General features: G+C 41.9%; 1 protein-coding gene across 1 annotated transcript in view; it reads right to left on the bottom strand.

Annotated features, from left to right (window-relative positions):
* LOC109936990 (serine/threonine-protein kinase WNK2-like) overlaps window positions 1–24,767 on the bottom strand; it is a 69,879-nt gene that overhangs the window by 19,725 nt on the left and 25,387 nt on the right. The window contains exons 2-8 of the mRNA XM_048606720.1: window positions 21,302–21,354; window positions 19,731–19,896; window positions 19,520–19,636; window positions 19,212–19,382; window positions 18,050–18,080; window positions 10,378–10,497; window positions 8,818–10,034 (exon numbers count right to left, since the gene is read on the bottom strand). Of these exons, the coding sequence (XP_048462677.1) occupies window positions 8,818–10,034; window positions 10,378–10,497; window positions 18,050–18,080; window positions 19,212–19,382; window positions 19,520–19,636; window positions 19,731–19,896; window positions 21,302–21,354 (1,875 nt within the window). The remainder of the gene's footprint in view (window positions 1–8,817; window positions 10,035–10,377; window positions 10,498–18,049; window positions 18,081–19,211; window positions 19,383–19,519; window positions 19,637–19,730; window positions 19,897–21,301; window positions 21,355–24,767) is intronic.

The raw sequence follows: 24,767 nt of genomic DNA, 5'->3' as shown, positions 1-24,767 counted from the left end.
CTATGCACATGGACACCGAGATCTTTCTGCTCATGCACACTACCAAGAATCTTACCATTAGCCCAGTACTCTGTATTCCTGTTACTTCTTCCAAAGTGAATCACCTCACACTTTTCCGCATTAAACTCCATTTGCCACCTCTCAGCCCAGCTCTGGAGCTTATCTATGTCCCTCTGTAACCTGCAACATCCTTCCGCACTATCCACAACTCCACCAACTTTGGTGTCATCCGCAAATTTACTGACCCATCCTTCTACGCCCTCATCCAGGTCATTTATAAAAATGACAAACAGCAGTGGCCCCAAAACAGATCCTTGAGGTACACCACTAGTAACTGAACTCCAGGATGAACATTTCCCATCAACCACCACCTTCTGTCTTCTTACAGCTAGTCAATTTCTGATCCAAACCGCTAAATCACCCTCAATCCCATGCCTCCGTATTTTCTGCAATAGCCTACCGTGGGGAACCTTATCAAACGCTTTACTGAAATCCATATACACCACATCAACCGCTTTACCCTCATCCACCTGTTTGGTCACCTTCTCAAAGAACTCAATAAGGTTTGTGAGGCACGACCTACCCTTCACAAAACCGTGTTGACTATCCCTAATCAAATTATTCCTTTCCAGATGATTATAAATCCTATCTCTTATAATCCTTTCCAACACTTTACCCACAACCGAAGTAAGGCTCACTGGTCAATAATTACCAGGGTTGTCTCTACTCCCCTTCTTGAACAAGGGGACAACATTTGCTAGTCTCCAGTCTTCTGGCACTATTCCTGAAGACAATGACGACATAAAGATCAAAGCCAAAGGCTCTGCAATCTCCTCTCTAGCTTCCCAGAGAATCCTAGGATAAATCCCATCCGGCCCAGGGGACTTATCTATTTTCACACCTTCCAGAATTGCTAACACCTCCTCCTTATGAACCTCAATCCCGTCTAGTCTAATAGACGGTATCTCAGTATTCTCCTCGACAACATTGTCTTTTTCCTGTGTGAATACTGACGAAAAATATTCACATAGCACCTCTCCTATCTCTTCGGACTCCACGCACAACTTCCCACTACTGTCCTTGACCGGCCCCAATCTTACTCTAGTCATTCTTTTATTCCTGACATACCTATAGAAAGCTTCAGACCCATCTGAAGTACTCGAACTATAGCGTTTCCAGTCAATATTTGGAAAGTTAAAGTTCCCCATAACAACTACCCTGTTACTTTCGCTCCTATCCAGAATCATCTTCGCAATCTTTTCCTCTACATCTCTGGAACTTTTCGGAGGCCTATAGAAAACTCCCAACAGGGTGACCTCTCCTTTCCTGGTTCTAACCTCAGCCCATACTACCTCAGTAGACGAGTTGTCATCAAACATCCTTTCTGTCACCGTAATACTGTCCTTGACGAACAATGCCACACCTCCCCCTCTTTTACCACTTTCCCTGATCTTACTGAAACATCTAAAGCCCGGAACCTGCAACAACCATTCCTGTCCCTGCTCTATCCGCGTCTCCAAAATGGCCACAACATCAAAGTCCCAGGTACCAACCCATGCTGCAAGTTCACTCACCTTATTCCGGATGCTCCTGGCATTGAAGCAGACACACTTCAAACCACCTTCCTGCCTGCCGGTACACTCCTGCGACCTTGAAACCTTATTCATGACCTCACTACTCTCAACCTCCTGTACACTGGAGCTACAATTCAGGTTCCCATCCCCCTGCTGAATTAGTTTAAACCCTCCCGAAGAGCATTAGCGAATTTCCCCCCCAGGATATTGGTACCCCTCTGGTTCAGGTGTAGACCATCCTGTTTGTAGAGGTCCCACCCACCCCAGAATGAGCCCCAATTATCCAGGTATCTGAATCCCTCCCTTCTGCACCATCCCTGTAGCCATGTGTTCAACTGCTCTCTCTCCCTATTCCTCGCCTCGCTAGCACGTGGCACGGGTAACAAACCAGAGATAACAACTCTGTTTGTTCTAGCTCTAAGCTTCCACCCTAGCTCCTTGAATTTCTGCCTTACGTCCCCATCCCTTTTCCTACCTATGTCGTTGGTGCCTATGTGGACCACGACTTGGGGCTGCTCCCCCTCCCCCTTAAGGATCCCGAAAACACGATCCGAGACATCACGGACCCTGGCACCTGGGAGGCAACACACCAACCGCGAGTCTCTCTCGTTCCCACAGAATCTCCTATCTGTCCCCCTAACTATGGAGTCCCCAATGACTAATGCTCTTCTCCTCTCCCCCCTTCCCTTCTGAGCAACAGGGACAGACTCTGTGCCAGAGACCTGTACCCCATGGCTTACCCCTGGTAAGTCATCCCCCCCAACAGTATCCAAAACGGTATACTTGTTTTTGAGGGGAACGGCCACAGGGGATCCTTGCACTGTCTGCCTGTTCCCTTTCCATCCCCTGACTGTAACCCATCTACTTTTTTCCTGTACCTGAGGTGTGACTACCTCCCCGTAACTCCTCTCAATTACCCCCTCAGCCTCCCGAATGATCCGAAGTTCATCCAGCTCCAGCTCCAGTTCCCTAACACAGTTTCCGAGGAGCTGGAGTTGGGTGCACTTCCCGCAGATGAAGTCAGTGGGACACTCGTGGTGACCCTTACCTCCCACATTCGACAGGAGGAGCATACAACTGCCCTAACATCCATTCCCACTGTTCTGAACTCCCAGACAAATAAAAAAAAACTAGTAGCCTTACCAAATCAGCGCTCAGAACCTTTTTTTTTGGTTAGAGGAGGAGGATGGGTGGGAGACACTACCTAGGTAGTGTTTCAGGTAAAGCAACCGCCCAAATATATTACCTCACCTACTCCAAAAATGGAGTCACGCGAGGTAAGACTTTTATAATCGAAAAGCTCACCTTCCCAGGCTGCCCTCGCGCTTCCTCCCGGACTCCCGCCGCTGAAACAACTGAAACTCCCTAATTAAGCCTGCCTCATTTCATATTACCAGATCCAGAACTGCTTATTCCCTAGTGGGCTCTACCATAAGTGGCTCCAAAATAAACATCGCAGACATTCCACAAATTCCTCATCTTGAGACCCGCTACCAACTTGATTTTCTGAGTCTACTGGTTACTGAGGTCTCCCATAATGATTTTATTTGTGCCTTTCTTACATTGTGCCTTTCTATCTCCTGACTTATTCCCCACACCCTGAATACTGCCAGGAGGCCTATACATAACTTCCAAGAGTCTTTTTTCCTTTGCGGTTCCTTAACTATAACCACATAGATTCTATGCCTTCTGACTCTATATCACTTCTTGCTATCAATTTCATTTCATTTCTTACTAACAAGGCAACCCCATTCCATCAGCCCATTTACCTGGATATTTAGTGCCCATCCCTGATCCCCTTCCAGCCACATCTCTTGTAATACCCACAAGATTGTACGTGCCAATTTCAATCTACACTAAAAGCTTATTTAACTTTCTTCGAATTCAGCGTGCATTTAAGTACACCACCCTCAGTCCAGTGCCTTCTCATTGTTGTCCCGTTACCTGCCACGCCTGAAGTTAGATTCCTGAGCCTCTCCATACTGTCCTAATTGCTCTGGAAATTTGAATAGCCCCTGCTGAGCCCTCCCCGCAACCTTTAACGCTTTCCATTAGGCACGACAGTCTTCAGGACTCTTGATACTGGTCACAGAAACAGTGACTAACCTCCTGACTATACTATCCCCAATTTTAACTGCATTTCTCTTTTCTCCCTCCCTTGTGAATAGCTTCCTGTACCACAATGCTGTAATCCTATAGACCCTGCTGGAATATTAAGCATTTGAAACATGATTGATAAGCAGAAATGATAGTAGTATGACGTTTCAGTGAATTTGTTCTGGATCATAATCAAACTGGTAAGATTATTGGAACTTGGCATTTCATAGAACATAGAACATAGAACAGTACAGCACAGCACAGGCACTACGGCCCATGATGTTGTGCCGACCTATTATACTACTCAGATCAGTCTGCCCTGCATACCCAACATTTTACTATCCTCCACGTGCCTATCCAAGAGTCGCTTAAAAGTCTCTAAAGTATCTGACTCCACTACCACTGCCGGCAGTGCATTCCACACGCCCACCAATCTCTGTGTGAAGAACCTACCTCTGATATCTCCCCTATACCTTCCTCCAATCACCTTAAAATTATGCCCCCTCATAATAGTCATTTCTGCCCTGGGAAAAAGTCTCTGGCTATATCTATGCCTCTCATCATCTTGTACACCTCTATCAAGTCACCTCTCATCCTTCTTAGCTCCAATGAAAAAAGCCCTAGCTCCCTCAACCTTTCCTCACAAGACCTGCCCTCCAGTCCAGGCAACATCCTGGTAAATCTCCTCTGCATCCTCTCTGAAGCTTCCACATCTTTCCTGTAATGAGGTGACCAGAACTGGACACAATATTCCAAGTGTGGTCTAACCAGGGTTTTATAAGCTGCAGCATAACCTCACAGGTCTTAAACTCAATTCCCCTGCCAATGAAAGCCAACACACCATACGCTTTCTTTACAACCCTATCAACTTGTGTAACAACTTTGAGGGATCTATGGACGTGGACCCCAAGATCCCTCTGTTCCTCCACACTGCCAAGAATCCTGCCATTAACCCTGTATTCAGCATTCAAATTCGATCTTCCAAAATGAATCACTTCACACTTTTCTGGGTTGAATTCCATCTGCCACTTCGTTGCCCAGCTCTGCATCCTGTCAATGCCCCACTTCAACCGACAACAGCCCTCCACGCTGTCCACAACTCCACCAACCTTCGTGTCATTGGCAAACTTACTAACCCACCCTTCCATTTCCTCATCCAAGTCATTTATAAAGATCACAAAGAGCAGAGGTCCCAGAACAGATCCCTGCGGCACACCATTAGTCACCGAGCTCCAGGCTGAATACTTTCCATCTACTACTACCCTCTGTCTTCTATTGGACAGCCAGTTTTGTATCCAGACAGCCAAATTTCCCTGAATCCCATGCCTCCCTACTTTGAATGAGCCTACCATGTGGAACCTTATCAAATGCCTTGCTAAAATCCATATACACCACATCCGCTGCTCTACCTTCATCGGTGTGTTTTGTCATATCCTCAAAGAATTCAATAAGGCTTGTGAAGCATGACCTGCCCCTCACAGAGCCATGCTGACTATTTCTAATCAAACTGTGTTTTTCCAAATAATCATAACTACTATCTCTCAGAATCCTCTCCAATAATTTGCCCACCACAGGAGAAAGACTGACTGGTCTATAATTTCCAGGATTATCTCTATTCCCTTTCTTGAACAAGGGAATGACATTTGCCACCCTCCAATCTTCTGGTACTACTCCAGTGGACAGTGAGGATGCAAAGATCATTGCCAAAGGGGCAGCAATCTCTTCCCTCGCTTCCCGTAGTAACCTTGGGTATATGCTGTCTGGCCCAGGAGACTTATCTATCCTCATGTTTTTCAAAATTTCTAGCACATCCTCCTTCCTAACAACAAGCAAAATATTCATTAAGGACCTCCCCTACCTCCTCTGATTCCGTGCACAAGTTCCCTCCGCTATCCCTGATTGGCCCTAATCTCACTCTGGCCATCCGCTTGTTCCTCACATAAGCCTTGGGGTTTTCCTTGATCCTACCCGCCAAGGTTTTCTCATACCCCCTTCTAGCTCTCCGAAGTCCATTCTTCAGTTCCTTCCTGGCTACCTTGTAGACCTCTAGAGCCCTGTCTGATCCTTGCTTCCTCAACCTTAAGTAAGCTTCCTTCTTCCTCTTAACTAGATCACTGGACCCGTTCTGAAGAAGGGTCACTGGCCTCAAAATGTAAACCATTTTCTCTTCACAAATGCCGCCATAGCTGAGTTTCTCCGCCAATTTTGGTGTTTGTTTACTTCATTGGAAGGAATAGGAGATGTAGGTAGAATAGCCAAACCACTTAGCTGTGAACTTTTAGCAAGACATTCAACAAAGGGAGCAATATTGCTGAAAATGACTGTTGAAACCCACTTCCTCTTGCCACACTTGCAAGAATCGTGAATTAAAAATAAAAAAGGGACCTGAATGTGATAATTTACTTACAAGAACAGAGTAATACTAAGATCCAGTTTCCCTACAATCAAGTCTTTTTCAGCAAAACGTATGTTTGTGCTTTTCCTTTAGTTAAATCCTGAATTATCTTTGTTATGAAAATGAACAGGAAATTAGGCAATGTTTATGGAAACCGTTATCCCTGCTAGCCAGGGCAAATGCTCTATTCTCCAAAAATTATAGCCAGCTCCAGTGACTTTTTGTTCTGCAACATAGTTCGCAATCTACCATCACCCGATAAATTGCCTCCACAAGAAACATTCATACGTACAGATTAATACATGCACAAAGCACAGTTACTATTTTCACATCTAATCACCATTGATACAGAGTTCCACAAAGTGTGTTTTAGAAAAACTCAGGACTGGTAAGTGCCCTTATTCCCTGTTTCAGTGATGTACTGCAGGGTTTCTCAATTTGCACTTCTCAGGTTCCCTATCCATACTATAAAAATTCCACTGTCTCCTCCATCTTCTCATCAATAGCACTCACAGCACAGTTTTACTTCCCACCCATAAAAATATTTATGCAGTTAAAAAGACATAGCACAGACACAAAAGGTCTCTTTGTGTTCTTTGATACCATGAAAGCTGATCCATCACTTTTTAGCAGTTTAAGTACAAATGATATCCTTCAAACAGCAGGTCTGGAAGAAAGATTGTCTCAATGCTCCACGTAGCACTTCATGTACCACGAACAGGAGATATTCATTTGGGTAAAAATATATGGATACCCCACCAGAGGAGTTAAAATGGGGAGTTCCATTAAAAAATACTTTGTGAAGCACTGCCATGGTCCTTTGCATGTACATGACTCAAGATCATAGTCTGTCTGTCAGTATGAATTTAATTCTGCATGATTTCTGCATTCAATGCAATCGGTGGATATATGTTGGTCAGTTTGGTACTTTGATACAAGTGAACATTGGTCCACGTTCTTGATGTTATTAGAAGGTTAACACATCACCACCTCCCAACAGCAATTGGGGAAGGCAAAGAGAGTGGCCTTGGTAGTAACGCCACAATGCTTGCTCAGTCTCAGCCTCTCGGCCCTCAGTGAGTGGCTGGTGTACCTGCAAAATAGACAATATTCCCAACTATATGAGATCATCTGGACAATATCAATCAGCAGGAACTGCGCTAATGCACAGTCACCATTACACCATGCACTCCCAGGTTCATGGTGTATTCATGGTGTATTTCAGGGAAACGTTGAGGTTTCTCCTGTGGATCATGAAGCAGATTACAGAAACAGATTCAAATGTAATTTATGAGTTAGGGGTTGGGAGAGAGAGTGGGAGCTCATGGACTGATTTTATTTGTGGAATTTTAGTTCAAAAAAATAAGAAATATGAGGAACAGGCCACAAAGCCCCTCAAACCTACTGCAGCATCTATTACAGACATGGCTGATTTTCAGTCTCATCTCCATTTTCCTGTTCAGTCCCATTACCTGTTAAATTCCTGACACTAAAAACACTTTCTATTTCAACTTAAATTTAATTGAAATAGAACACCCACAATCCCCTGGGGTAGAGAATTCCGAAGACACTCAGTAATTTGAGTGAAGATATTTCTCGTCATCTCAGTCCTAATTGATCAACCACTTATCTTGAGATTGGGGAATCTCAGTATCTAATATACAAGCTCTTCGAGATCAACTTTCATTTTCTGAATTCTAGAGTGTATCAGCCCAATTAACTTTTTCACTCTACAACAGTCAATCCTCTCGCCTCAGGAATCAATCTACTGAACCTTCTCTGTACTACCTACATGCCATGCAGGTATATCCTTCTCTAAATATTGAGATCAAAACTGCAGAGAGTACATGAGCGCCATCTCAAAGCTCTATGCAACTGTCACAAAAGTCTGTTGTTCTTATACTTCAATCCCCTTGCAATAAAAATTAACATGCCACTTCTCTATCCAATTCATATCTGTACAATGAAGACAAAGCAATGTTCCCTTGAAGTGGAGCAGTCACAGGGAAGTTTTGCCTGTATCAATGTGCTAACAAATAGCTTGTTTCCAAAAGCCACTGCTGTACACAGAATCGGAGTCGACACTGCAGCAAATGAAACTACAGGGAATATTATATGTCAAATTTCTCTGGCCATCAACATACTGAGAAAAACACCATTCAAAAAATACTCTGTAGAGATTATACATTTAATTCAAGCCAGTTACTGCCTGATTTGAAATTATAGCACTTTACTTTTAAACTTGGACTTTGATTGACCCAGCTGTGTCAAATCACCAAAACATTCATTAGTGTTATCAATTCTGAGTGCATCATCAGCACTGGAATAAATATCTATTTTAATCTTTTTAAGGCATACTTCAAAATTTACACTCTAATATTTTAAAGATTGATACCAAATTAAAAAAAGAACAGGAATCTGAATGATTATGATATGTAAGTAATCAAAATCTTTCCGATTCTTTCAATGCCATTCTTTCGATCCTTCACTCAAGTACAAAAAACAACTGGGAGAATACCTCTTCAAAATTGACATTTTACAGGTTAGCTTGCAATTTACCTACCAGTCACAAATGCAGGTAAAATTGGGTTTGAAAATTTAATTCTATCCTAACTTTAAGCAATCTACTGGAATTTATTATGCAAAATAAACATAGATTTATGTATGCAGGGACAATTTAGAAATTCAAATTTTTAAAATTCAATAGTAAATCAACTCCCAAAGACAAAGGAGAAAGCAAACATGACTTACAGTAATATCAGTGGATCCGGTCTCTAAGGCTTTTGAAGCCAAAATGGAGTCTCCCATTACAGGTAATACTGGTGCTTTCACACGCTGATACAGAACCTCTCTAAGAACAACTTGATTAGAAGTTTCTTCAGGTAACTCTGCAGGCAAAGAATGCAAGCTTGGTGGTGACCCCATAATAGGGACTTGGGTTATTGGTAAAACAGAATGGATAGGTGCATCTATATTCTTTACATCATGAACAGAAACGGCCACAGAAAGTGCAGCATTTAGGACTTCACCAAGGGGCTCAGCATAAAGCTCTTCGGTGCAACCCACATCTCCCAAAGCAACAGTTTCAGAAGATTCTGCAGCAGGATATGCAGGGAGAATTCCACCAGGTTCTTGATATAATAAAGTGCGTAACTTTTCATCCAGTGTCTTTATTGTATTATCCACAAATTCAATTTTACGTGGACCTTCACTGTCTGATTCAACCACGAGAGAAAGTTGTTGCTGACTGCTAATAATACCAGTCAAAGTAATTGACTGAGACTGCGCTTGTGCAAATTGCTGGTTAACACCTGGAACTACTTGTGCGGGACTCTGGGGCTGAGAACCCATTGCTGTATTAATGACTGCTCCAGAAATGCCCACAGCTGATTGCATCTGGTTTGCAAAAGGTTGCTGCTTTACAACAGATTGTGGAATAATGTCAGGAACACAAGCTTGTGGTACAGACTGGTGCTCCAAGACCACACTGTGAATTGGGCTAAGTTCAGGATATTGAGCAGGAAGATTATGCTCTGTTTGTGTAGATATTGATTGGATCGGAAGAGGGTGAACAACAGGACAACATTTCATATCTACAACCACAGGGGGGCTATAAACCACATCTGATTGTTCTTCTTCTGACTGCAGTGGAACCACAGATGTAGAACAAACTTCTAAATGCTCATGAACTGCAAGTTGGCTTTGAAATGAAATATCCGATCCATTGGAAACAGCAGTATATATGCAGTGACTGCTCTGTTGTGCTTCATTTACAGTTTTATCCTCCCTCTGGATTGATAGTGTAGAAATAAGGGGCGACATTGTTGCTTGTGCAGCTAGATTTGTTGGATAAATAATATTAGACAGCACTGGTACCAAAGGTGGAGATGCATTACGATGTCCAGAGGTGCTATCATTTGTAGCAGATGCTATAGATTCAACTTGCTCATCAATTCCTAGTTCTGCTTCTGGAAAAGTAAATACCAAAGGTGTAACTAATGAAGAATTTTTTTTTGTTGCAATTTAGAAACTAATTATAGGCTTGTTTCACAACTATACGTTCAAGTTAAAATTAACTTATAGCACATAACTAAATAGCAAACGCTAAGATACTACTAGAGCTTTAATATGTTTCAAATGGGATGTAAAATGGTGAATTATTTAAGGGACTTGGACATGAAACATTTCCGTGTTACATTTTGTGAGGAACATTTATCTTTCATTTTCCTTTTTGTTAAAATGTCAACCTTTGTTACAATGTGCAGTTTGAAATGCAAGCCATCTCCACAGTTACAAAAACTTAAATCATACCCGAAGTAGAAGTTGGTTGTGGTTGAGTTGAAGGAACACCTGATGCAGATTCTGAAAGTTCTGTTGCAATATTTTCCACAACCGGACATACAATAAACCACCTTCGGCCTGTATGCAGGACTAATAAAGATGAAACAGTTATGAGAATTTATTACAAGTTATCAAAATATAACAATTTACTTAACGTTTTAGCTCTTTTATTTTGTAGATCATGAATAGGGATAGTCAACTTGGCTGTGTGGGGTAAATCGTGTCTCACTAACTTGATGGAGTTTTTTTGAAGAAGTAATAAAGAGGATTGATGAGGGGCAGAGCAGTGGATGTGGTCTATATGGAACTCAGTAAGGTGGTTGACAAGGCTCCTCATGGTAGACAGGTTAGCAAGTTTAGATCACATGAAATGCTGGCAGAACTAGCTTGAAGGTAGAAGACAGAGGGTGGTGGTAGAGTGTTGCTTTTCAGACTGGAGGCCTGTGACCAGCAGTGTCACAGGATCAGTGCTGGGTCCACTGCTTTTTGTAATTTACATAAATGATTTAGAATGAGAACATAGGACGTACGTTAATAAGTTTGCAGGTGACACCAAAATTGGAAGTGTTGTGGACAGCGAAGGCTACCTCAGAGTACAACGGGATCTTGATCAGATGGGCCAAAGCACAGAGGAGTGGCGGATGGAGTTTAATTTACAGCCAGTGCGCCGACAGGAAGGTAAGGTTGTTTCTTTCTCCAGTATAAAAACTTACCTTGTGCAGCAGCGGCCCTCTTGTTTTCAGCGGCAGCAGCGCGAGCCAGAGTGCCGACGGGAAGGTAAGGTTGTTTTTTTCTCCAGTATAAAAACTTACCTCGTGCAGCAGCAGCCTTCTTGTTTTCAGCGGCAGGTGTGTGGACACAATGTGAGCCAGTAAGGAACTGATGCCTTTGGGCATTGGCTAAACCCAGAACACTACACGTGTAGTGTCTCCCACCCATCCTCCTTCTCTCGCCAAAAAAAGAGACTGTATGGAGGGTTGGTAAGGTAACGCTTTTTTAAAAATTCTTCTGGAAATCTAGAGTAGAGGGAATGGAAGCTAGGGCAGTTGCATGCTCCTCTTGCAGGATGTGAGGGGTAAGGGTCACTGCTGGTGTCCCCTCTGACTTTACCTGCAAGTGCACCCAACTCCAGCTCCTCAAAAACCACATTAGGGAACTGGAGCTGGAGCTGGAGCTGGATGAACTCTGGATCATTCGGGAGGCTGAGTGGGTGATAGAGAGGAGTTATAGGGAGGTGGTCACACCCAAGGTACAGGAAAAAAGTAGCTGGGTGACCGTCAGGAAAGGGAAAGGAGATAGGCAAACAGTGCAGGGATCCCCTGTGGTCGTTCCCCTCAATAATAAGTTTATCGTTTTGGATACTGTTTGGGGGGGTGGGGGAAGAGAGACACCTACCAGGGGAAGGCCATAGCGGACAGGTCTCTGACACTGAGCCTGGCCCTGTGGCACAGAAGGGAAGGAATTGTATTGGGGGATTCGATAGTAAGAGGCACAGACAGGCGGTTCTGTGGACGCGAACGAGATGAACGGATGGTATGTTGCCTCCTGGGTGCCAGGGTCCGCGATGTCTCAGATCGTGTCTTCAAGATCCTTAAGGGGGACGGTGAGCAACCAGCAGTCATGGTACACATCAGTACCAATGACACAGGTAGAAAAAGGACAGAAAATGTTAAAAACGAGCACAGGGAGTTAGGTTGGAAGCTGGAGTCCAGGACAAACAGGGTAGTTATCTCTGGATTACTACCAGTAGCACGTGATAACGAGGTAAGAAATAGGGAGAGTGTGCAACTAAACACGTGGCTACAGAGCTGATGTCGGAGAGAGGGATTCCATTATGTCGATAATTGGAGCACATTCTGGGGAAGGCGGGACCTGTACAGTAAGGACGGGTTGCACCTGAACCGGAAGGGCACAAATATCCTGGGAGGGAGGCTTGCTCGAGCTATACGGGATGGTTTAAACTAGATTGGCAGGGGTGGGGAACCAGATTTATAATTAGGAGGATGAGGTATTCAGCCTTCCAACGGACACAACAGGGAGCGAGGTTGTTTATAAAGAAATGCGGTCGATGGAGTGTAATTGTGGACTTAGAGATGGTTTGAGGTATGTATACTTCAACGCTAGAAGTATCAGAAATAAGGCGGATGAACTTAGAGCATGGGTCGGTACTTGGAACTACGATGTTGGGGCCATTACAGAAACTTGGGTAACTCAGGGAGAGGACTGGTTGTTGGAAGTTCCGGGATTCAGATGCTTTAAAAGAAATAGGGAGAGTGGAAAAAGAGGCGGGGGAGTGGCATTGCTAGTCAGGGCTAGTATAGCAGCTACTGAAAGACAGTTCGAGAATGAGTTGTCTACAGAGTCAGTTTGGGTTGAGGTCCAGTACAACAAAGGAGCAGTCACTTTGTTGGGGTTTTTTTTTTTTTTTTTTAATAAAACAGACCCCCTAATAGTTGCAGAGAAGTAGAGGAGCGGATTGGGTGGCAGTTACTAGAAAGGTGCAGAAGTCACAGGGTGGTAGTCATGGATGACTTCAACTTTCCAAATATTGATTGGAAACATTTTAGTTACAATAGGTTAAATGGAGCAGATTTTGTCCAGTGCGTTCAGGAAGGAGTATGTAGATAGACCAACACGAGGAGAGGCCACTTTGGATTTGGTGCTTGGCAATGAACTGGGCCAAGTGTTAGACCTGTTGGTAGGAGAGCATTTTGGCAGTAGTGATCATAACGCTGTTACTTTTACAATAGTCATGGAGAAGGATAGGTACATACAGCAGGGTAAGGTTTATAATTGGAGGAAGGGTAATTACAATTCTGTTAGGCAAGAACTAGGTAATATAAATTGGGAACAGATGCTGTCAGGGAAGAGCACTATTGAAATGTGGAGATTGTTTAAGGAATGCATACTGCGTGTGCTCGATATGTTTGTCCCTAGCAGGCAGGGAAGATGCGGTCGAGTGAAGGAGCCTTGGTTCTCAAGAGAGGTTGAATGACTGGTTAAGAGGAAGAAGGATGCTTATGTAAGGTTTAGGAAACAAGGAACAGAAAAGGCTCTACAGGGATACAAGTTATCCAGGAAGGAGCTGAAGAAAGAGCTTAGGAGAGCTACAAGGGAGCATGAGAAAACCTTGGCAGATAGGATCAAGGAAAACTCGAAGGCTTCTTACACGTACGTGAGGAATAAGAGAATGACCAGAGAAAGGGTAGGGCCGATCAAGGATTGCAAAGGGAATTTGTGACGGAGCCTAAAGAGATAAGAGAGGTCCTTAATGAATACTTTTCTTCCGTAATCACAACTGAGAGGTACCTAGTTGTAGAGGAGGACAGTGAGAAACAGGCTGGTAGGCTAGAGGAGGTCGATGTTAGTAAGGAAGATGTGCTAGGAATTTTGAGGAAGTTGAAGATAGATAGGTCCCCCGGGCCTGATGGGATTTATCCAAGGATTCTATGGGAAGCGAGGGAAGAGATCGCAGGGACTTTGGCGATGATCTTTTCATCCTCACTGTCCACGGGTATAGTGCCGGAAGATTGGAGAGAGGCAAACGTCATTCCCTTGTTCAAAAAAGGGAATGGGATAACCCTGGAAATTACAGGCCAGTTAGTCTTACATCAGTGGTGGGCAAATTATTGGAAAGGGCTCTGAGAGATAGGATTAATGATCACTTGGAAAGGCACAGTTTGATTTGTGATAGTCAGCACGGATTTGTGAGGGGTAGATCATGCCTCACAAACCTTATTGAATTCTTTGAAGAGGTGGCCAAACACGTGGATGAAGGTAGAGCAGTGGATGTGGTATACATGGATTTAAGTAAGGCGTTTGATAAGGTTCCCCATGGTAAGCTCATGCAGAAGGTAAGGAGGCATGGGATAGGGGGAAATGTGGCAGATTGGATTCAGAATTGGCTGACCCTTAGAAGACAAAGGGTGGTAGTGGATGGAAAATATTCAACATAGTGCTCAGTTACAAGTGATGTACCACAAGGGTCTGTCCTGGGTCCTCTTCTATTTGTGACTTTTTGTAAATGACTTGGATGAAGGAGTGGAAGGATGAATTAGCAAGTTCACGTAGGATACAAAGGTGGGTCGCGTTGTGGACAGTGCGGAGGGCTGTTCTAGGTTACAAAGGGACATTGATAGGATGCAGAGCTGGGCTGAGAAGTGGCAGATGGAGTTTAACCCTGAAAAGTGTGAGGTGATTCATTTTGGAAGGACAAACGTGAAAGCAGAATACAGGGTTAACGAAAAGATTCTTGGCAGTGTGGAGGAGTAGAGGGATCTTGGGGTTCATGTTCACAGTTCCCTGAACGCTGCAACCCAGGTGGATAGAATTGTTAAGAAGGCATATGGTTTGTTAGCTTTCATTAATAGACGGATCGAGTTCAAGAGCCATGAAGTTATGCTCCAGCTATACAAAAGCCTGGCTCGGCCACATCTGGAGCATTGTGTCCAGTTCTGGTCGCCCCATTACAGGAAAGATGTGGAGGCATTGGAAAAGGTGCAGAGGAGATTTACCAGGATGTTGCCTGGAATGGAGGGAAGGTCTTACGAGGAAAGTTTGAGAGAGCTAGGGCTTTTCTCTTTACAACAACGAAGGATGAGAGGTGACTTGATAGAGGTGTACAAAATGATCAGAGGTATAGATAGAGTAGACAGCCAGAGACTTTTTCCTAGGGTGGAGGTAGCTACTACGAGGGGGCATAGTTTTAAAGTGAGTGGAGGTAGATACAGGGGAGACGTCAGAGGTAGGTTCTTTACTCGGAGTGGTAGGGGCGTGGCATGCATTGTCGGAGAGGGTCGTGGAGTCGGCCTCATTAGGGGCATTTAAGCGGCTATTAAACAGGCACATAGATGATAGTATAAGGTAAGGGTGGAGGTTCGATAGACCTTAGGATTAGGGTAAAAGTTTGGCACAACATTGTGGGCTGAAGGGCCTGTACTGTGCTGTACTGTTCTATGTTCTAATTTAGATAAATTTGAAGTGCTGCATTTTGGAAAGGCAAATCAGGGCAAGACTTATACACTTAATGGTAAGGTCCTATGGAGTATTACAGAACAGATACACCTTGGAGTGCAGGTTCATAGTTCCTTGCAAGTGGAGTTGTAGGTAGATAGGATAGTGAAGGAGGTGTTTGGTATGCTTGCCTTTATTGGTCAGTGCATTTGAGTATAGGAGTTGGGAGGTCATATTGCGGCTGTACAGGACATCGGTTAGGCCACAATTGGAATATTGCATACAATTCTAGTCTCCCTTCCATAGGACGGATGTTGTGAAACTCGAAAAGGTTCAGAAAAGATTTATAAGGATGTTGCCAGGGCTGCAGGGTTTGAGCTATAGGGAGAGGCTGGACAGACTGGGGCTATTTTTCCCTGGAGCATCAGATGCTGAAGAGTGACCTTATAGAAGGTGATAAAATCATGAGGGGCATGGATAGGGTAAATAGACAAGGTCTTTTCTCCAGGGTGGGAGAGTCTAAAACTAGAAGGCATAGGTTTAGGGTGAGGGGCTAAGATTTAAAAGGGACCTATGGGGTAACTTTTTCATGGAGAGGGTGGTGCGTGTAATGAATGAGTTGCCAGAGGAAGTGGAGGAGGCTGGTACAATTACAAAATTTAAAAGGCATCTGGATGGGTATAGGAATAGGAAGGGTTTAGAAGGATATGAGCCAAATGCTGGCAAATGGGACTAGATTTATACAGGATATCTGGTCAGCATGGATGAGTTGGACTGAAGGGTCTGTTTCCACGCTGTACATCTCTATGACTCTCGCACCTTAGAGAAATATGCTATTTGTTACATTAGTCAGAGTTATCTGAAACAGCTTAATATTCTGATGGAGGAAATTTTCTATTATTCATTAATTGGATGAGGGTGTCACTTGCTGGGGCAGCAATCATTGCCCAGCTCCCAGTTATCCTCAAGAAAGTGGTAAGCTGCAAAATGTTGTATTATGACAATCAAATGGTATGCCATTCACTATATAGTGTACGTTCTAACTTTTCTTGACTATTTTACTTAATTTCATCAGAAGTCTCCGATTCAAATGGAGACTGTCGAATGGATCCTAGTGTTGAGTAAACGCCTCAGTGAAAACTCAATTTCCCAGGCAATTCTTTTATGGTGCGCTACACTGGAGATTCTGCAGGATTTCCATACACAACTCCTAAACACCCTGGAATAACTGCATGGCCAGCAAAAAATCTGCCCCATTCTGTTGTAACCAAAGTCACCTCTCATGGCCTCTCTTTTCACTTGTAGATGATCAACATTGGTGCTTCTCTAAGTTCTATCCTTGGCATTTTAACTATATTATCTACATGCCGACACTTGGAGACATCATCCAAAATCATAGCATGTTCTTCCATCTATACAATGATGATATCCAACTCTACTTCTCCTCCGCTTCTCTTGAAAATTGACAGCTTGCCTGATATCCAGTATAGGATGAGTAGAAATTTTCTTTAATTAAATAGTAGAAAGGCAGAAGTCATCAACTTTGATCCCAGTCACAAAGTTGTTTCTTTACATCTCCTTCATCACTATCAGGCTGATAATAACCTTGATGCAATATAGGACATCTATGAGGTTCCAACCATACATCTACACCATCGCAGAGACCACCTAGTCCTACATTGCTGGACTTCAACATAGTTTCAGAAGCTAATGAGCTGAGGCAATCAGTTTTGCCTTTGTTATTTCTGGCCTTATTTCAATACATGCCCAGAAAATATCATATCAATTGTTGCAAACTAGGTTATTCAAAATTTGCTGCCCATGTACTAACTTGCACTAAGTCCCATTCACCCATTCTCATCACATTTGCTGTCCAACAAGAGTTTCTGGTCTAGCCTCAATCTTAGTTTTTTTTCACTTGTTTTTCAATTTCTTCATCGCTTTGTTCCACCTCTGTACTATCCTTTAGCTTTACGGCAATCGGCAAATTGTAACCAATTGAGTATTCCTGATTTCAATCACTTTATTATTGCTGACCATGCCTTCAGCAATTTATGCCCCAAGCTCTGGAATTCACTTTCATCCCTGCACCTTCTTCATCTGCCTTTAAATCATTCCTTAAAGAAGTCTTGACAGAACTTTTGCCACCTGGCCTAATACCTCTTCCATGGATCAATGTGAAATTTTGTTACTTTATGCTCCTGTGAAGGACCTCAGGATGATTGTGTTAAAAAGCATAAAAAAAGTTGAATCTGTTGATCTTGCCATTGTCGCCCAAACATGGAACATTTCAAAACTATGCTGATTCCATTCAAAAAAAAGTAAACAATGAAGTGTCTTCAGTTTCACAATAGAAAATACCAAATGTTTTTGTGTAAAAGGAGTTCTTGAAATCAATTTTTAGGCAAAAATATAGGGGTCAATTTGTACACAAGTAATCTATTCAGGGAGTTGAAATTCATGCCAATAGTAACTGTATCTCAGTAGCTGTTGCATATAGTTCTGCATTTAGATGTCATGGGACAGCAGTTCTTTACTATTTCAGAAAACAAGCAGTTGTGAAAAAACTCACCAGACTTTTCCCATCAAAACACTCTCTTAAAGCAAGTATGAAGTAGATGAAAATTATTGCTTTGTGGTCAAGTTATAAACAAGATATTACTCAAGTACAGGACTTAACATTGCTTACCATTCTGTTGCGATTGTAGAGAAACTGGCATCTGCAGATGACAGAGATAATGGTATAATCATTAGATTGGAACATAGGTACACAGGAGCAATTCAACCACTCAAGCCTGCTCCACCATTTAATAAGGTCATGGCTGATCTGGCAGTGGTCTTAACCACATTTTGCTGTTTGTGACCTGTAATCCTTGAACACTTTTGCTTATCCAAAATTTATCTAACTTTGCTTTGAATAAATTCTGACTCAGCCTGCATTGTTTTCATGAGAACAGCACTCAATGAAGGAACATTCTTCAGTTGGGTGGAGGGGAAGACCCTCTAAATTCCATCTTAAAAGCAAGGCCTCTTATTCTTTACATTATGTCCCTGTGGTTCCAGTCACACCAATAAGAAGAAACATCCTCCCAGTATCCATCCTATCCAGTACTCTCAGAATCTTATGTTTCAAGATCACCTTTTATTCTTCATTATTCCAATTGGTACAGGGCCAATCTATTCAACTTTTCTTCATAGGATAAATCCTTCATCCTAGGGATAGGTCGGGTTAACTTTCTCTGATTGCTTCTAACACAATTATATATTTTCCTGAAGAAAACTAAAACTATACTTAGTCCTCCAGATGTTCAAGGAACCAGGGAATAGTTCATTAATTTTGGCAAAGATGTGATTCTGAGTCCTGGTTATTTTTTAAAGGATCCCGTTGACATTTGCAAATAAGGTAAATTGACTTTTTTCCAAGAACGTTGTGCGTTGTTTCTTTTAGAATGTTGTTGATAGTTGACAGCTGCAAATTGTCTCAACTGCTGTGGTGACATTGATCATAGAAGGAGCAGAGTTTTCAGAGCAAGTTGTTGCATTGGATTGGCTGAAGCTTCCTCAGTGAGTTGCAAGTTCTTAATTAAAATATTTATTTTGAGTTTTATAATTAGCGAGCATCAACTAAGGAAAATCCTCAATTAAGAGCTGCATAGTCATTATACTGTTGTGTCCATACAGCATGGCAGAGGTGTGTGCTCTATTGAGTGCCACTTCACTTATTTAATATGTATTTATTAGTCAATCACCAGATATCCAGTTAGTATCAAATGAATCAGAGAAGTCAAATGTTGGACTTACTTATTCAGAGTTCAATGATAAACCAAGAGTTTAACAAAATAAGTTAATACCTGACCATCAATCTCAGACTTCCCAGCAACTTCTTGTATAATTGTACTATGAATGCAGCCACTTTCTCCACCTGTTTCTTCTGTGAGCATATCCTCTGCTTTGTCCATTATATCTTTCATCTGTTCAATGAAAATCTCCTTCTCCGTTTCCAGTATAAAATCATTCTCTACCTAATAAATAAATTACAAAATATCTTTTAAAAAGTACTTATTTCACCAAAACGAAGAAAAAGAATATGTTCGATTATACTTCAATAAATCAAATCAAAGTTCACAGATTCTTTTAAATTCTCAATAAAAATACTTACCATATAACTTGCTATTTCATCTGGAGCATCACCATCCAAATCAAATCTGAAGGTTACCATTTTGTGATTATGAGTTTCCAGTTGGCATTCTACCATCTTATCTCCCACATTTGACACCTGTAAGGAATTGAATATCAGTTATGCATTTAAGATAGTGCAAGCTACTAACTGGCAGACCAGGCTTTTACATACAATATTTTCAAATACTCACATTAAGAAGAGTCAGCTTTGGCTTACTGGCCTTTTCCTGACGTGACCGAGTACGTGTAGACCTCTTATGATGTTTCCTTGAGCTTTTGTTCTCCTGTTTCCCGCTGGCATGAATTCCTTCATAACCATCACTCATCTCTTTTCCTGAAGCAGCATCTGAACATATACTGTTTGGAGGAAATGGATCACAATATTGTAATACATTCAGGCTATGTGCACAGCAGGAAAATAAATCTCATCCCAAATATCACTATTCTTATTTTATTTATGAAAAAGTCACTTAGTCAGTCTTCTTTAGAAGGGAACTCTATATACTAGCCCATCGCAATGACATGTTAAAGTACAGGTATACTTCTGCAGGGATGTATGAAATGTTTCCTTTTTTTGTCAGACTGCTCTTTGATATGCCAATATGAATAGCCATCCCACTGAACACAATACTAGCTAGAACATCAGACTGAGAACTGATCTGATGTGTAACTTTGCAAATGCAACTGGTTGCATTTTTAAAAAATATTCAACAGATTGCATCCTTGGTTTTTCCAAGGTCATGGAACTCTGAATCAAGTCACAGGTAGCAGCTCCATACATCATGAAAAACAAAAATAAAGCAAGTGAAATTCTTGAATGAAACTAAAAGATTTACAGAGTCATACAGCATGGAAACAAATCCTTCGGTCCAACTTGCCCATGCCGACCAAGTTTACCAAACTAAATCAGTCCCACTTGCCTGTGTTTGAGCCTTATCCCTCCAAATCCTTCCTATACACATACAGGCCCAAATATCTTTTAAATGTTATAACTATACCTACATCTACCACTTCCTCTGGCAGTTAATTTCCTATACGAACCATCCTGTGTGAAAAAGTTGCCCCTTAGGACCCTTTTAAATTCTTCCCCATTTATTATGCCCTCTAGTTTTGAAGCAGCTTATCCAGCCTCTCCTTATAACTCAAACCTTTGGAAATCTTTTCTCCACCGTCTCCAAATTAATAATATCCTTCCTATCGAAGGACAACCGGAACTGTACACAGTACTCCAAAAGTAGTCTCATCAGCATCCTTTACAACCACTTTATGACATCGCAACTCCTCAACTCAACGGTCTGAGCAATAAAGGCAAGCATGCCAATTGTCTGTTTTACCACCCAAACCATGTTGCAACTTTCAATGAACTATATACCTGAACTCCTAGGTGTCTCTGTTCCACAACACCACCCTGGGTCCTACCATTAACTGTACAAGTCTTGCCCTTGTTTGTCTTACCAAAATGCAATACCTCATTTATTCAAATTAAACTCAATCTGCTACTCCTCAGCCCATTGGCCCAATTGATCAAGATCCCTTTGTAATCTTAAAAAACCTTTGTCACTACCTATCACCAATTTTGGTGTAATCGGCAAACTCACTAACCACGCTTGCTATATTTTCATCCAAATCTTAAATCCAAAGGTAATCAACAGGACTTTAACCTTGCTTGCATCTGATCTAAAAAACTGAAATAACAATTTGAGATTACCTCTTTAAAAGTGTTTGAATTATTTAATATTGCACTGGATGCCACATTACTTACTTATCATAACAGCCACATGTTGTCTGTTGTTTATCTTGCTGAGGATGACTGTCCTGTTTATACAAACAGCAAACTTTTAATGAAACAATTAGGAGGTCTTTCAAAATCCAAAACATTCTAAGCAGTTTTATCTTAAGACTTTTTAAAAAAAAAAAAGTCACGGAAAAAACTCAGCAGGTCTGGCAGCAACTGTGAAGAAAAATCAGAGTTAACATTTCGGGTCCAGTGACCATTCCCTTTCTATTCTGAGGAAGGGTCACCAGACCCGAAACGTTAACTCTGATTTTTCTTCACAGATGCTGCCAGACCTGCCAAGCGTTTCCAAGAAACTTCTGTTTTTATTCCTGATTTACAGCATCCGTAGTTCTTTCAGTTTTTAAAAAAGGTCACTGAAGGGTTCAGATTTTTTTATTTTAAAAAAAAGCTACTTGCTTGGGATTGGTTATGCCACAATCCTGTGGAAGTCCAAATAAAGAAAACAAATAGTGGACCAAATCATAACTTGAAATAAGTATTAAAAAGATGCTTCTCCATGGGAGCGAGGATCTGAAAAATGGGAACCATCAAATACCCACATATGTACAAGCAACATCATTACTTCCTTTCTTAGTTAAGTAGCAATACAAGAAAGAAGGGAGAAGCATTCAATGTGGAACCTTTGTTAACATACATAACAGATCATGGTCTACTTACATCACTGAATTAGTCAGAAATAATCGATAAGGTGTTATACAAAATGCAGTTGCACAAGGCAAAGGTTCAAGGGGGTTGGGGTAATACATTAGTATCAATAAAGGATTAGTTAAATGATAGAAAGCATAGTAGAAATTAATGGATTTCTATATTTTAAATTGTCCACAGGATGTGGGTGTCACTTGGCAAGCACTAATTGCCGATCCCCAATTATTTGAGGCTGGTATCAAGCCACCCACTTGAACCACAGCATCTGTGAAGGTAAGTACACTTACAGTGCTAGTAAGGAAGGGAATTCTAGGATTTTGACAGCAAAGAAATCAGGATACAGTTCCAAGTCAGGATATTATGGGGGTTGGAGGAGAACTTGTAGATTAAATTCACTTGCATCCATGACCAGACCTTCTGAGTGGTAGAGATTACAGATTTGGAACATGTTATAGAAGGAACTGCGGTAAATTTATAGAGTGCATCATGCAGATGGCACATACTGTTACCACCTCATGTCAGTAATGGACATAGTGTCAATGAAGAAGGATATTTTGTCCTGGATGGTGCTGAGCTTTTTAAGTGTTGTTGGGGCTACACGTGTCCAGACAAAGAGATAGCACTGCAGCATGTTCCCAGTAGGTGGTAAGTTATCTCCCACAGAATTCCTAACCTCTGACCCGCTCATGTAGGCACAGTGTTTATAGTTCAGTTTATCATTAATGGTAAACCCCCACCAGCCCCCCAACCAAAATGTTGATAGGGAGGGTTCAATGATGGTAATGGCATTGAATGGCAAGGTCAAATGGATACATTCTCTCGTAGAGACAGTCAATGGCAGTTGAGTGGCAAGTAACAGATGTATCATACATTAGCCCAATACGGAATGTTGTCCAGGTCTTACTGCATATGACACAAATTACTGCAGTATCAAAGGAGTTACAGATGTTACGGAAACTTGAGCCATCATTATAAAATATCCTTGCTGCTGACTTTATGATAGGAGCACAGGAAGATTGGTGGGCCTAGGATAGTCCCCTGAATAACTCATGTAGCAATGTCCCTAAACTGATATGATTTAGCTCCAATAATCACAATTTTCCTTTGAGAGAGATAGGACTCTAACCAGTGGAGAGTTATCACTCCTGATTCCCACTGACTTTAGTTCTGCTCAGGCTCCTTGATGCTACAACTAGTCAAATATTTTGACATCAATGACAATCACCCTTAACTTTTCTTCTTCAGCTGTTTCGTTCACATTTGGACAATGGTTGTGTTGAGATCAGGAACCAAATGACTGTGGTGGAACACTAATATAACATCTGTAAGCAGGTTATTGCCATTTTTCTCAGCATTGCCAATCCCTCCTTCAGCACTTTACTTACAACCAAAAGTGGACACATGGGAACTTAGGTGCCTGGGTTGGATTCGCCCTGCTTTTTATGGACAGTAAATAGCAGAAATGTTTTTATTCATTAATGGGATGTGGGCATTGCTGGCTAGGCAGCACTTATTGCTCATCCCTAATTGCCCAGAGGGCAGTTCAGAATCAACCACATTGCTGTGGGTCTGGAGTCACATGTAGGCCAGACCAGGTAACGATGGCAGTTTCCTTCCCTAAAGGACATTAGTGAACCAGATGGCCTTTCCCAACAATTGACAATGCATTCATGGTCATCATTAGATTCTGAATTACAGATTTTTTTAAAAATTGAATTCAAATTCCACCATCTGCCATGGTGGGATTCGAACCCAGGTCCCAAGAATATTATCTGGATCTCCAGATCAACAGTCCAATGATAATGCCACTAGGCTGTCGCCTCCCCTAAATTTCTCATTCTATAGCTAGTCCTGGAGCATCAATCATGAGCATCGTTGTTGGAATGTTAATCAGGTCTCAAAGTATGAACACAGTCTAATGTCTTTAGCATTATTATGTAAAGTGAATTGAATTGGCTAAAGATGGGCATTGTGAAGATGGGCATTGTGAAGATGGGCATTGTGAAGCTGGGCATTGTGAAGCTGGGCATTGTGAAGCTGGGTATTTCAGGACTGATTATCCACGTGACAACATGGAGAAAGATTGGGTAAATTGGCCACATTCTCTACAGTTTTAAATAACGAGTAGCTCGTTGATACCTACTAAATAATGGAAGGGATAGACAGGGTAGATGCAGATAAGATGTTTCTCATGATTGGGGAGCTTACAACAGGAGCACAATTTTTTTTAAAAAAGGGAGACCATTGAGGACTGAGTATAAGAGAATTTTATTAACACAGAGGATTGTAAATGTTTGGAGCTCCCCAAGCGACTGTGGAAGCTCAGCCTTTGAGTGAATTGAAAATAGAAATTGATAGATTTCTGATTACCAATAGTATATACAGTAATGAAGATAACATGGGTAAAGAGCATGGAGGATTACAACTAGCTATGATTGTATTAAGTTCTGGAGCAGGTCCATGGCCAACTCCTGTTCCTTTACTTCCAACATTTTTAGTGCCTATGGCATGCTGAGTTTGCTGTTCAACATGTGAGTAGTCCTGTGTTGTTTGATACCTCATTTTTAGGTATACCTGGTGCAAATCCTTGCATTCCCTCCTGCACTTCATATTAGACCCAGGTTGATCCTTCAATTTGGTAGCAATAGTAGAGGCATGCTGGCCCATGAGATTACAGACTGCAGCTGAACACAATTCTGCTGTAGCTGATGGGCCACAGCAGCACATGGATGCCCAGTCTTAAGTTGAGATCTGTTTGAAACATATCCCATTTAGCAAGGTGGTA

This window comes from Rhincodon typus, chromosome 16, assembly GCF_021869965.1.
Source record: "Rhincodon typus isolate 14 chromosome 16, sRhiTyp1.1, whole genome shotgun sequence".
Lineage (NCBI taxonomy): Eukaryota > Metazoa > Chordata > Chondrichthyes > Orectolobiformes > Rhincodontidae > Rhincodon > Rhincodon typus.
Note: the sequence above shows the minus strand (reverse complement) of the source record. Positions and strands in the feature narration are given on the sequence as shown.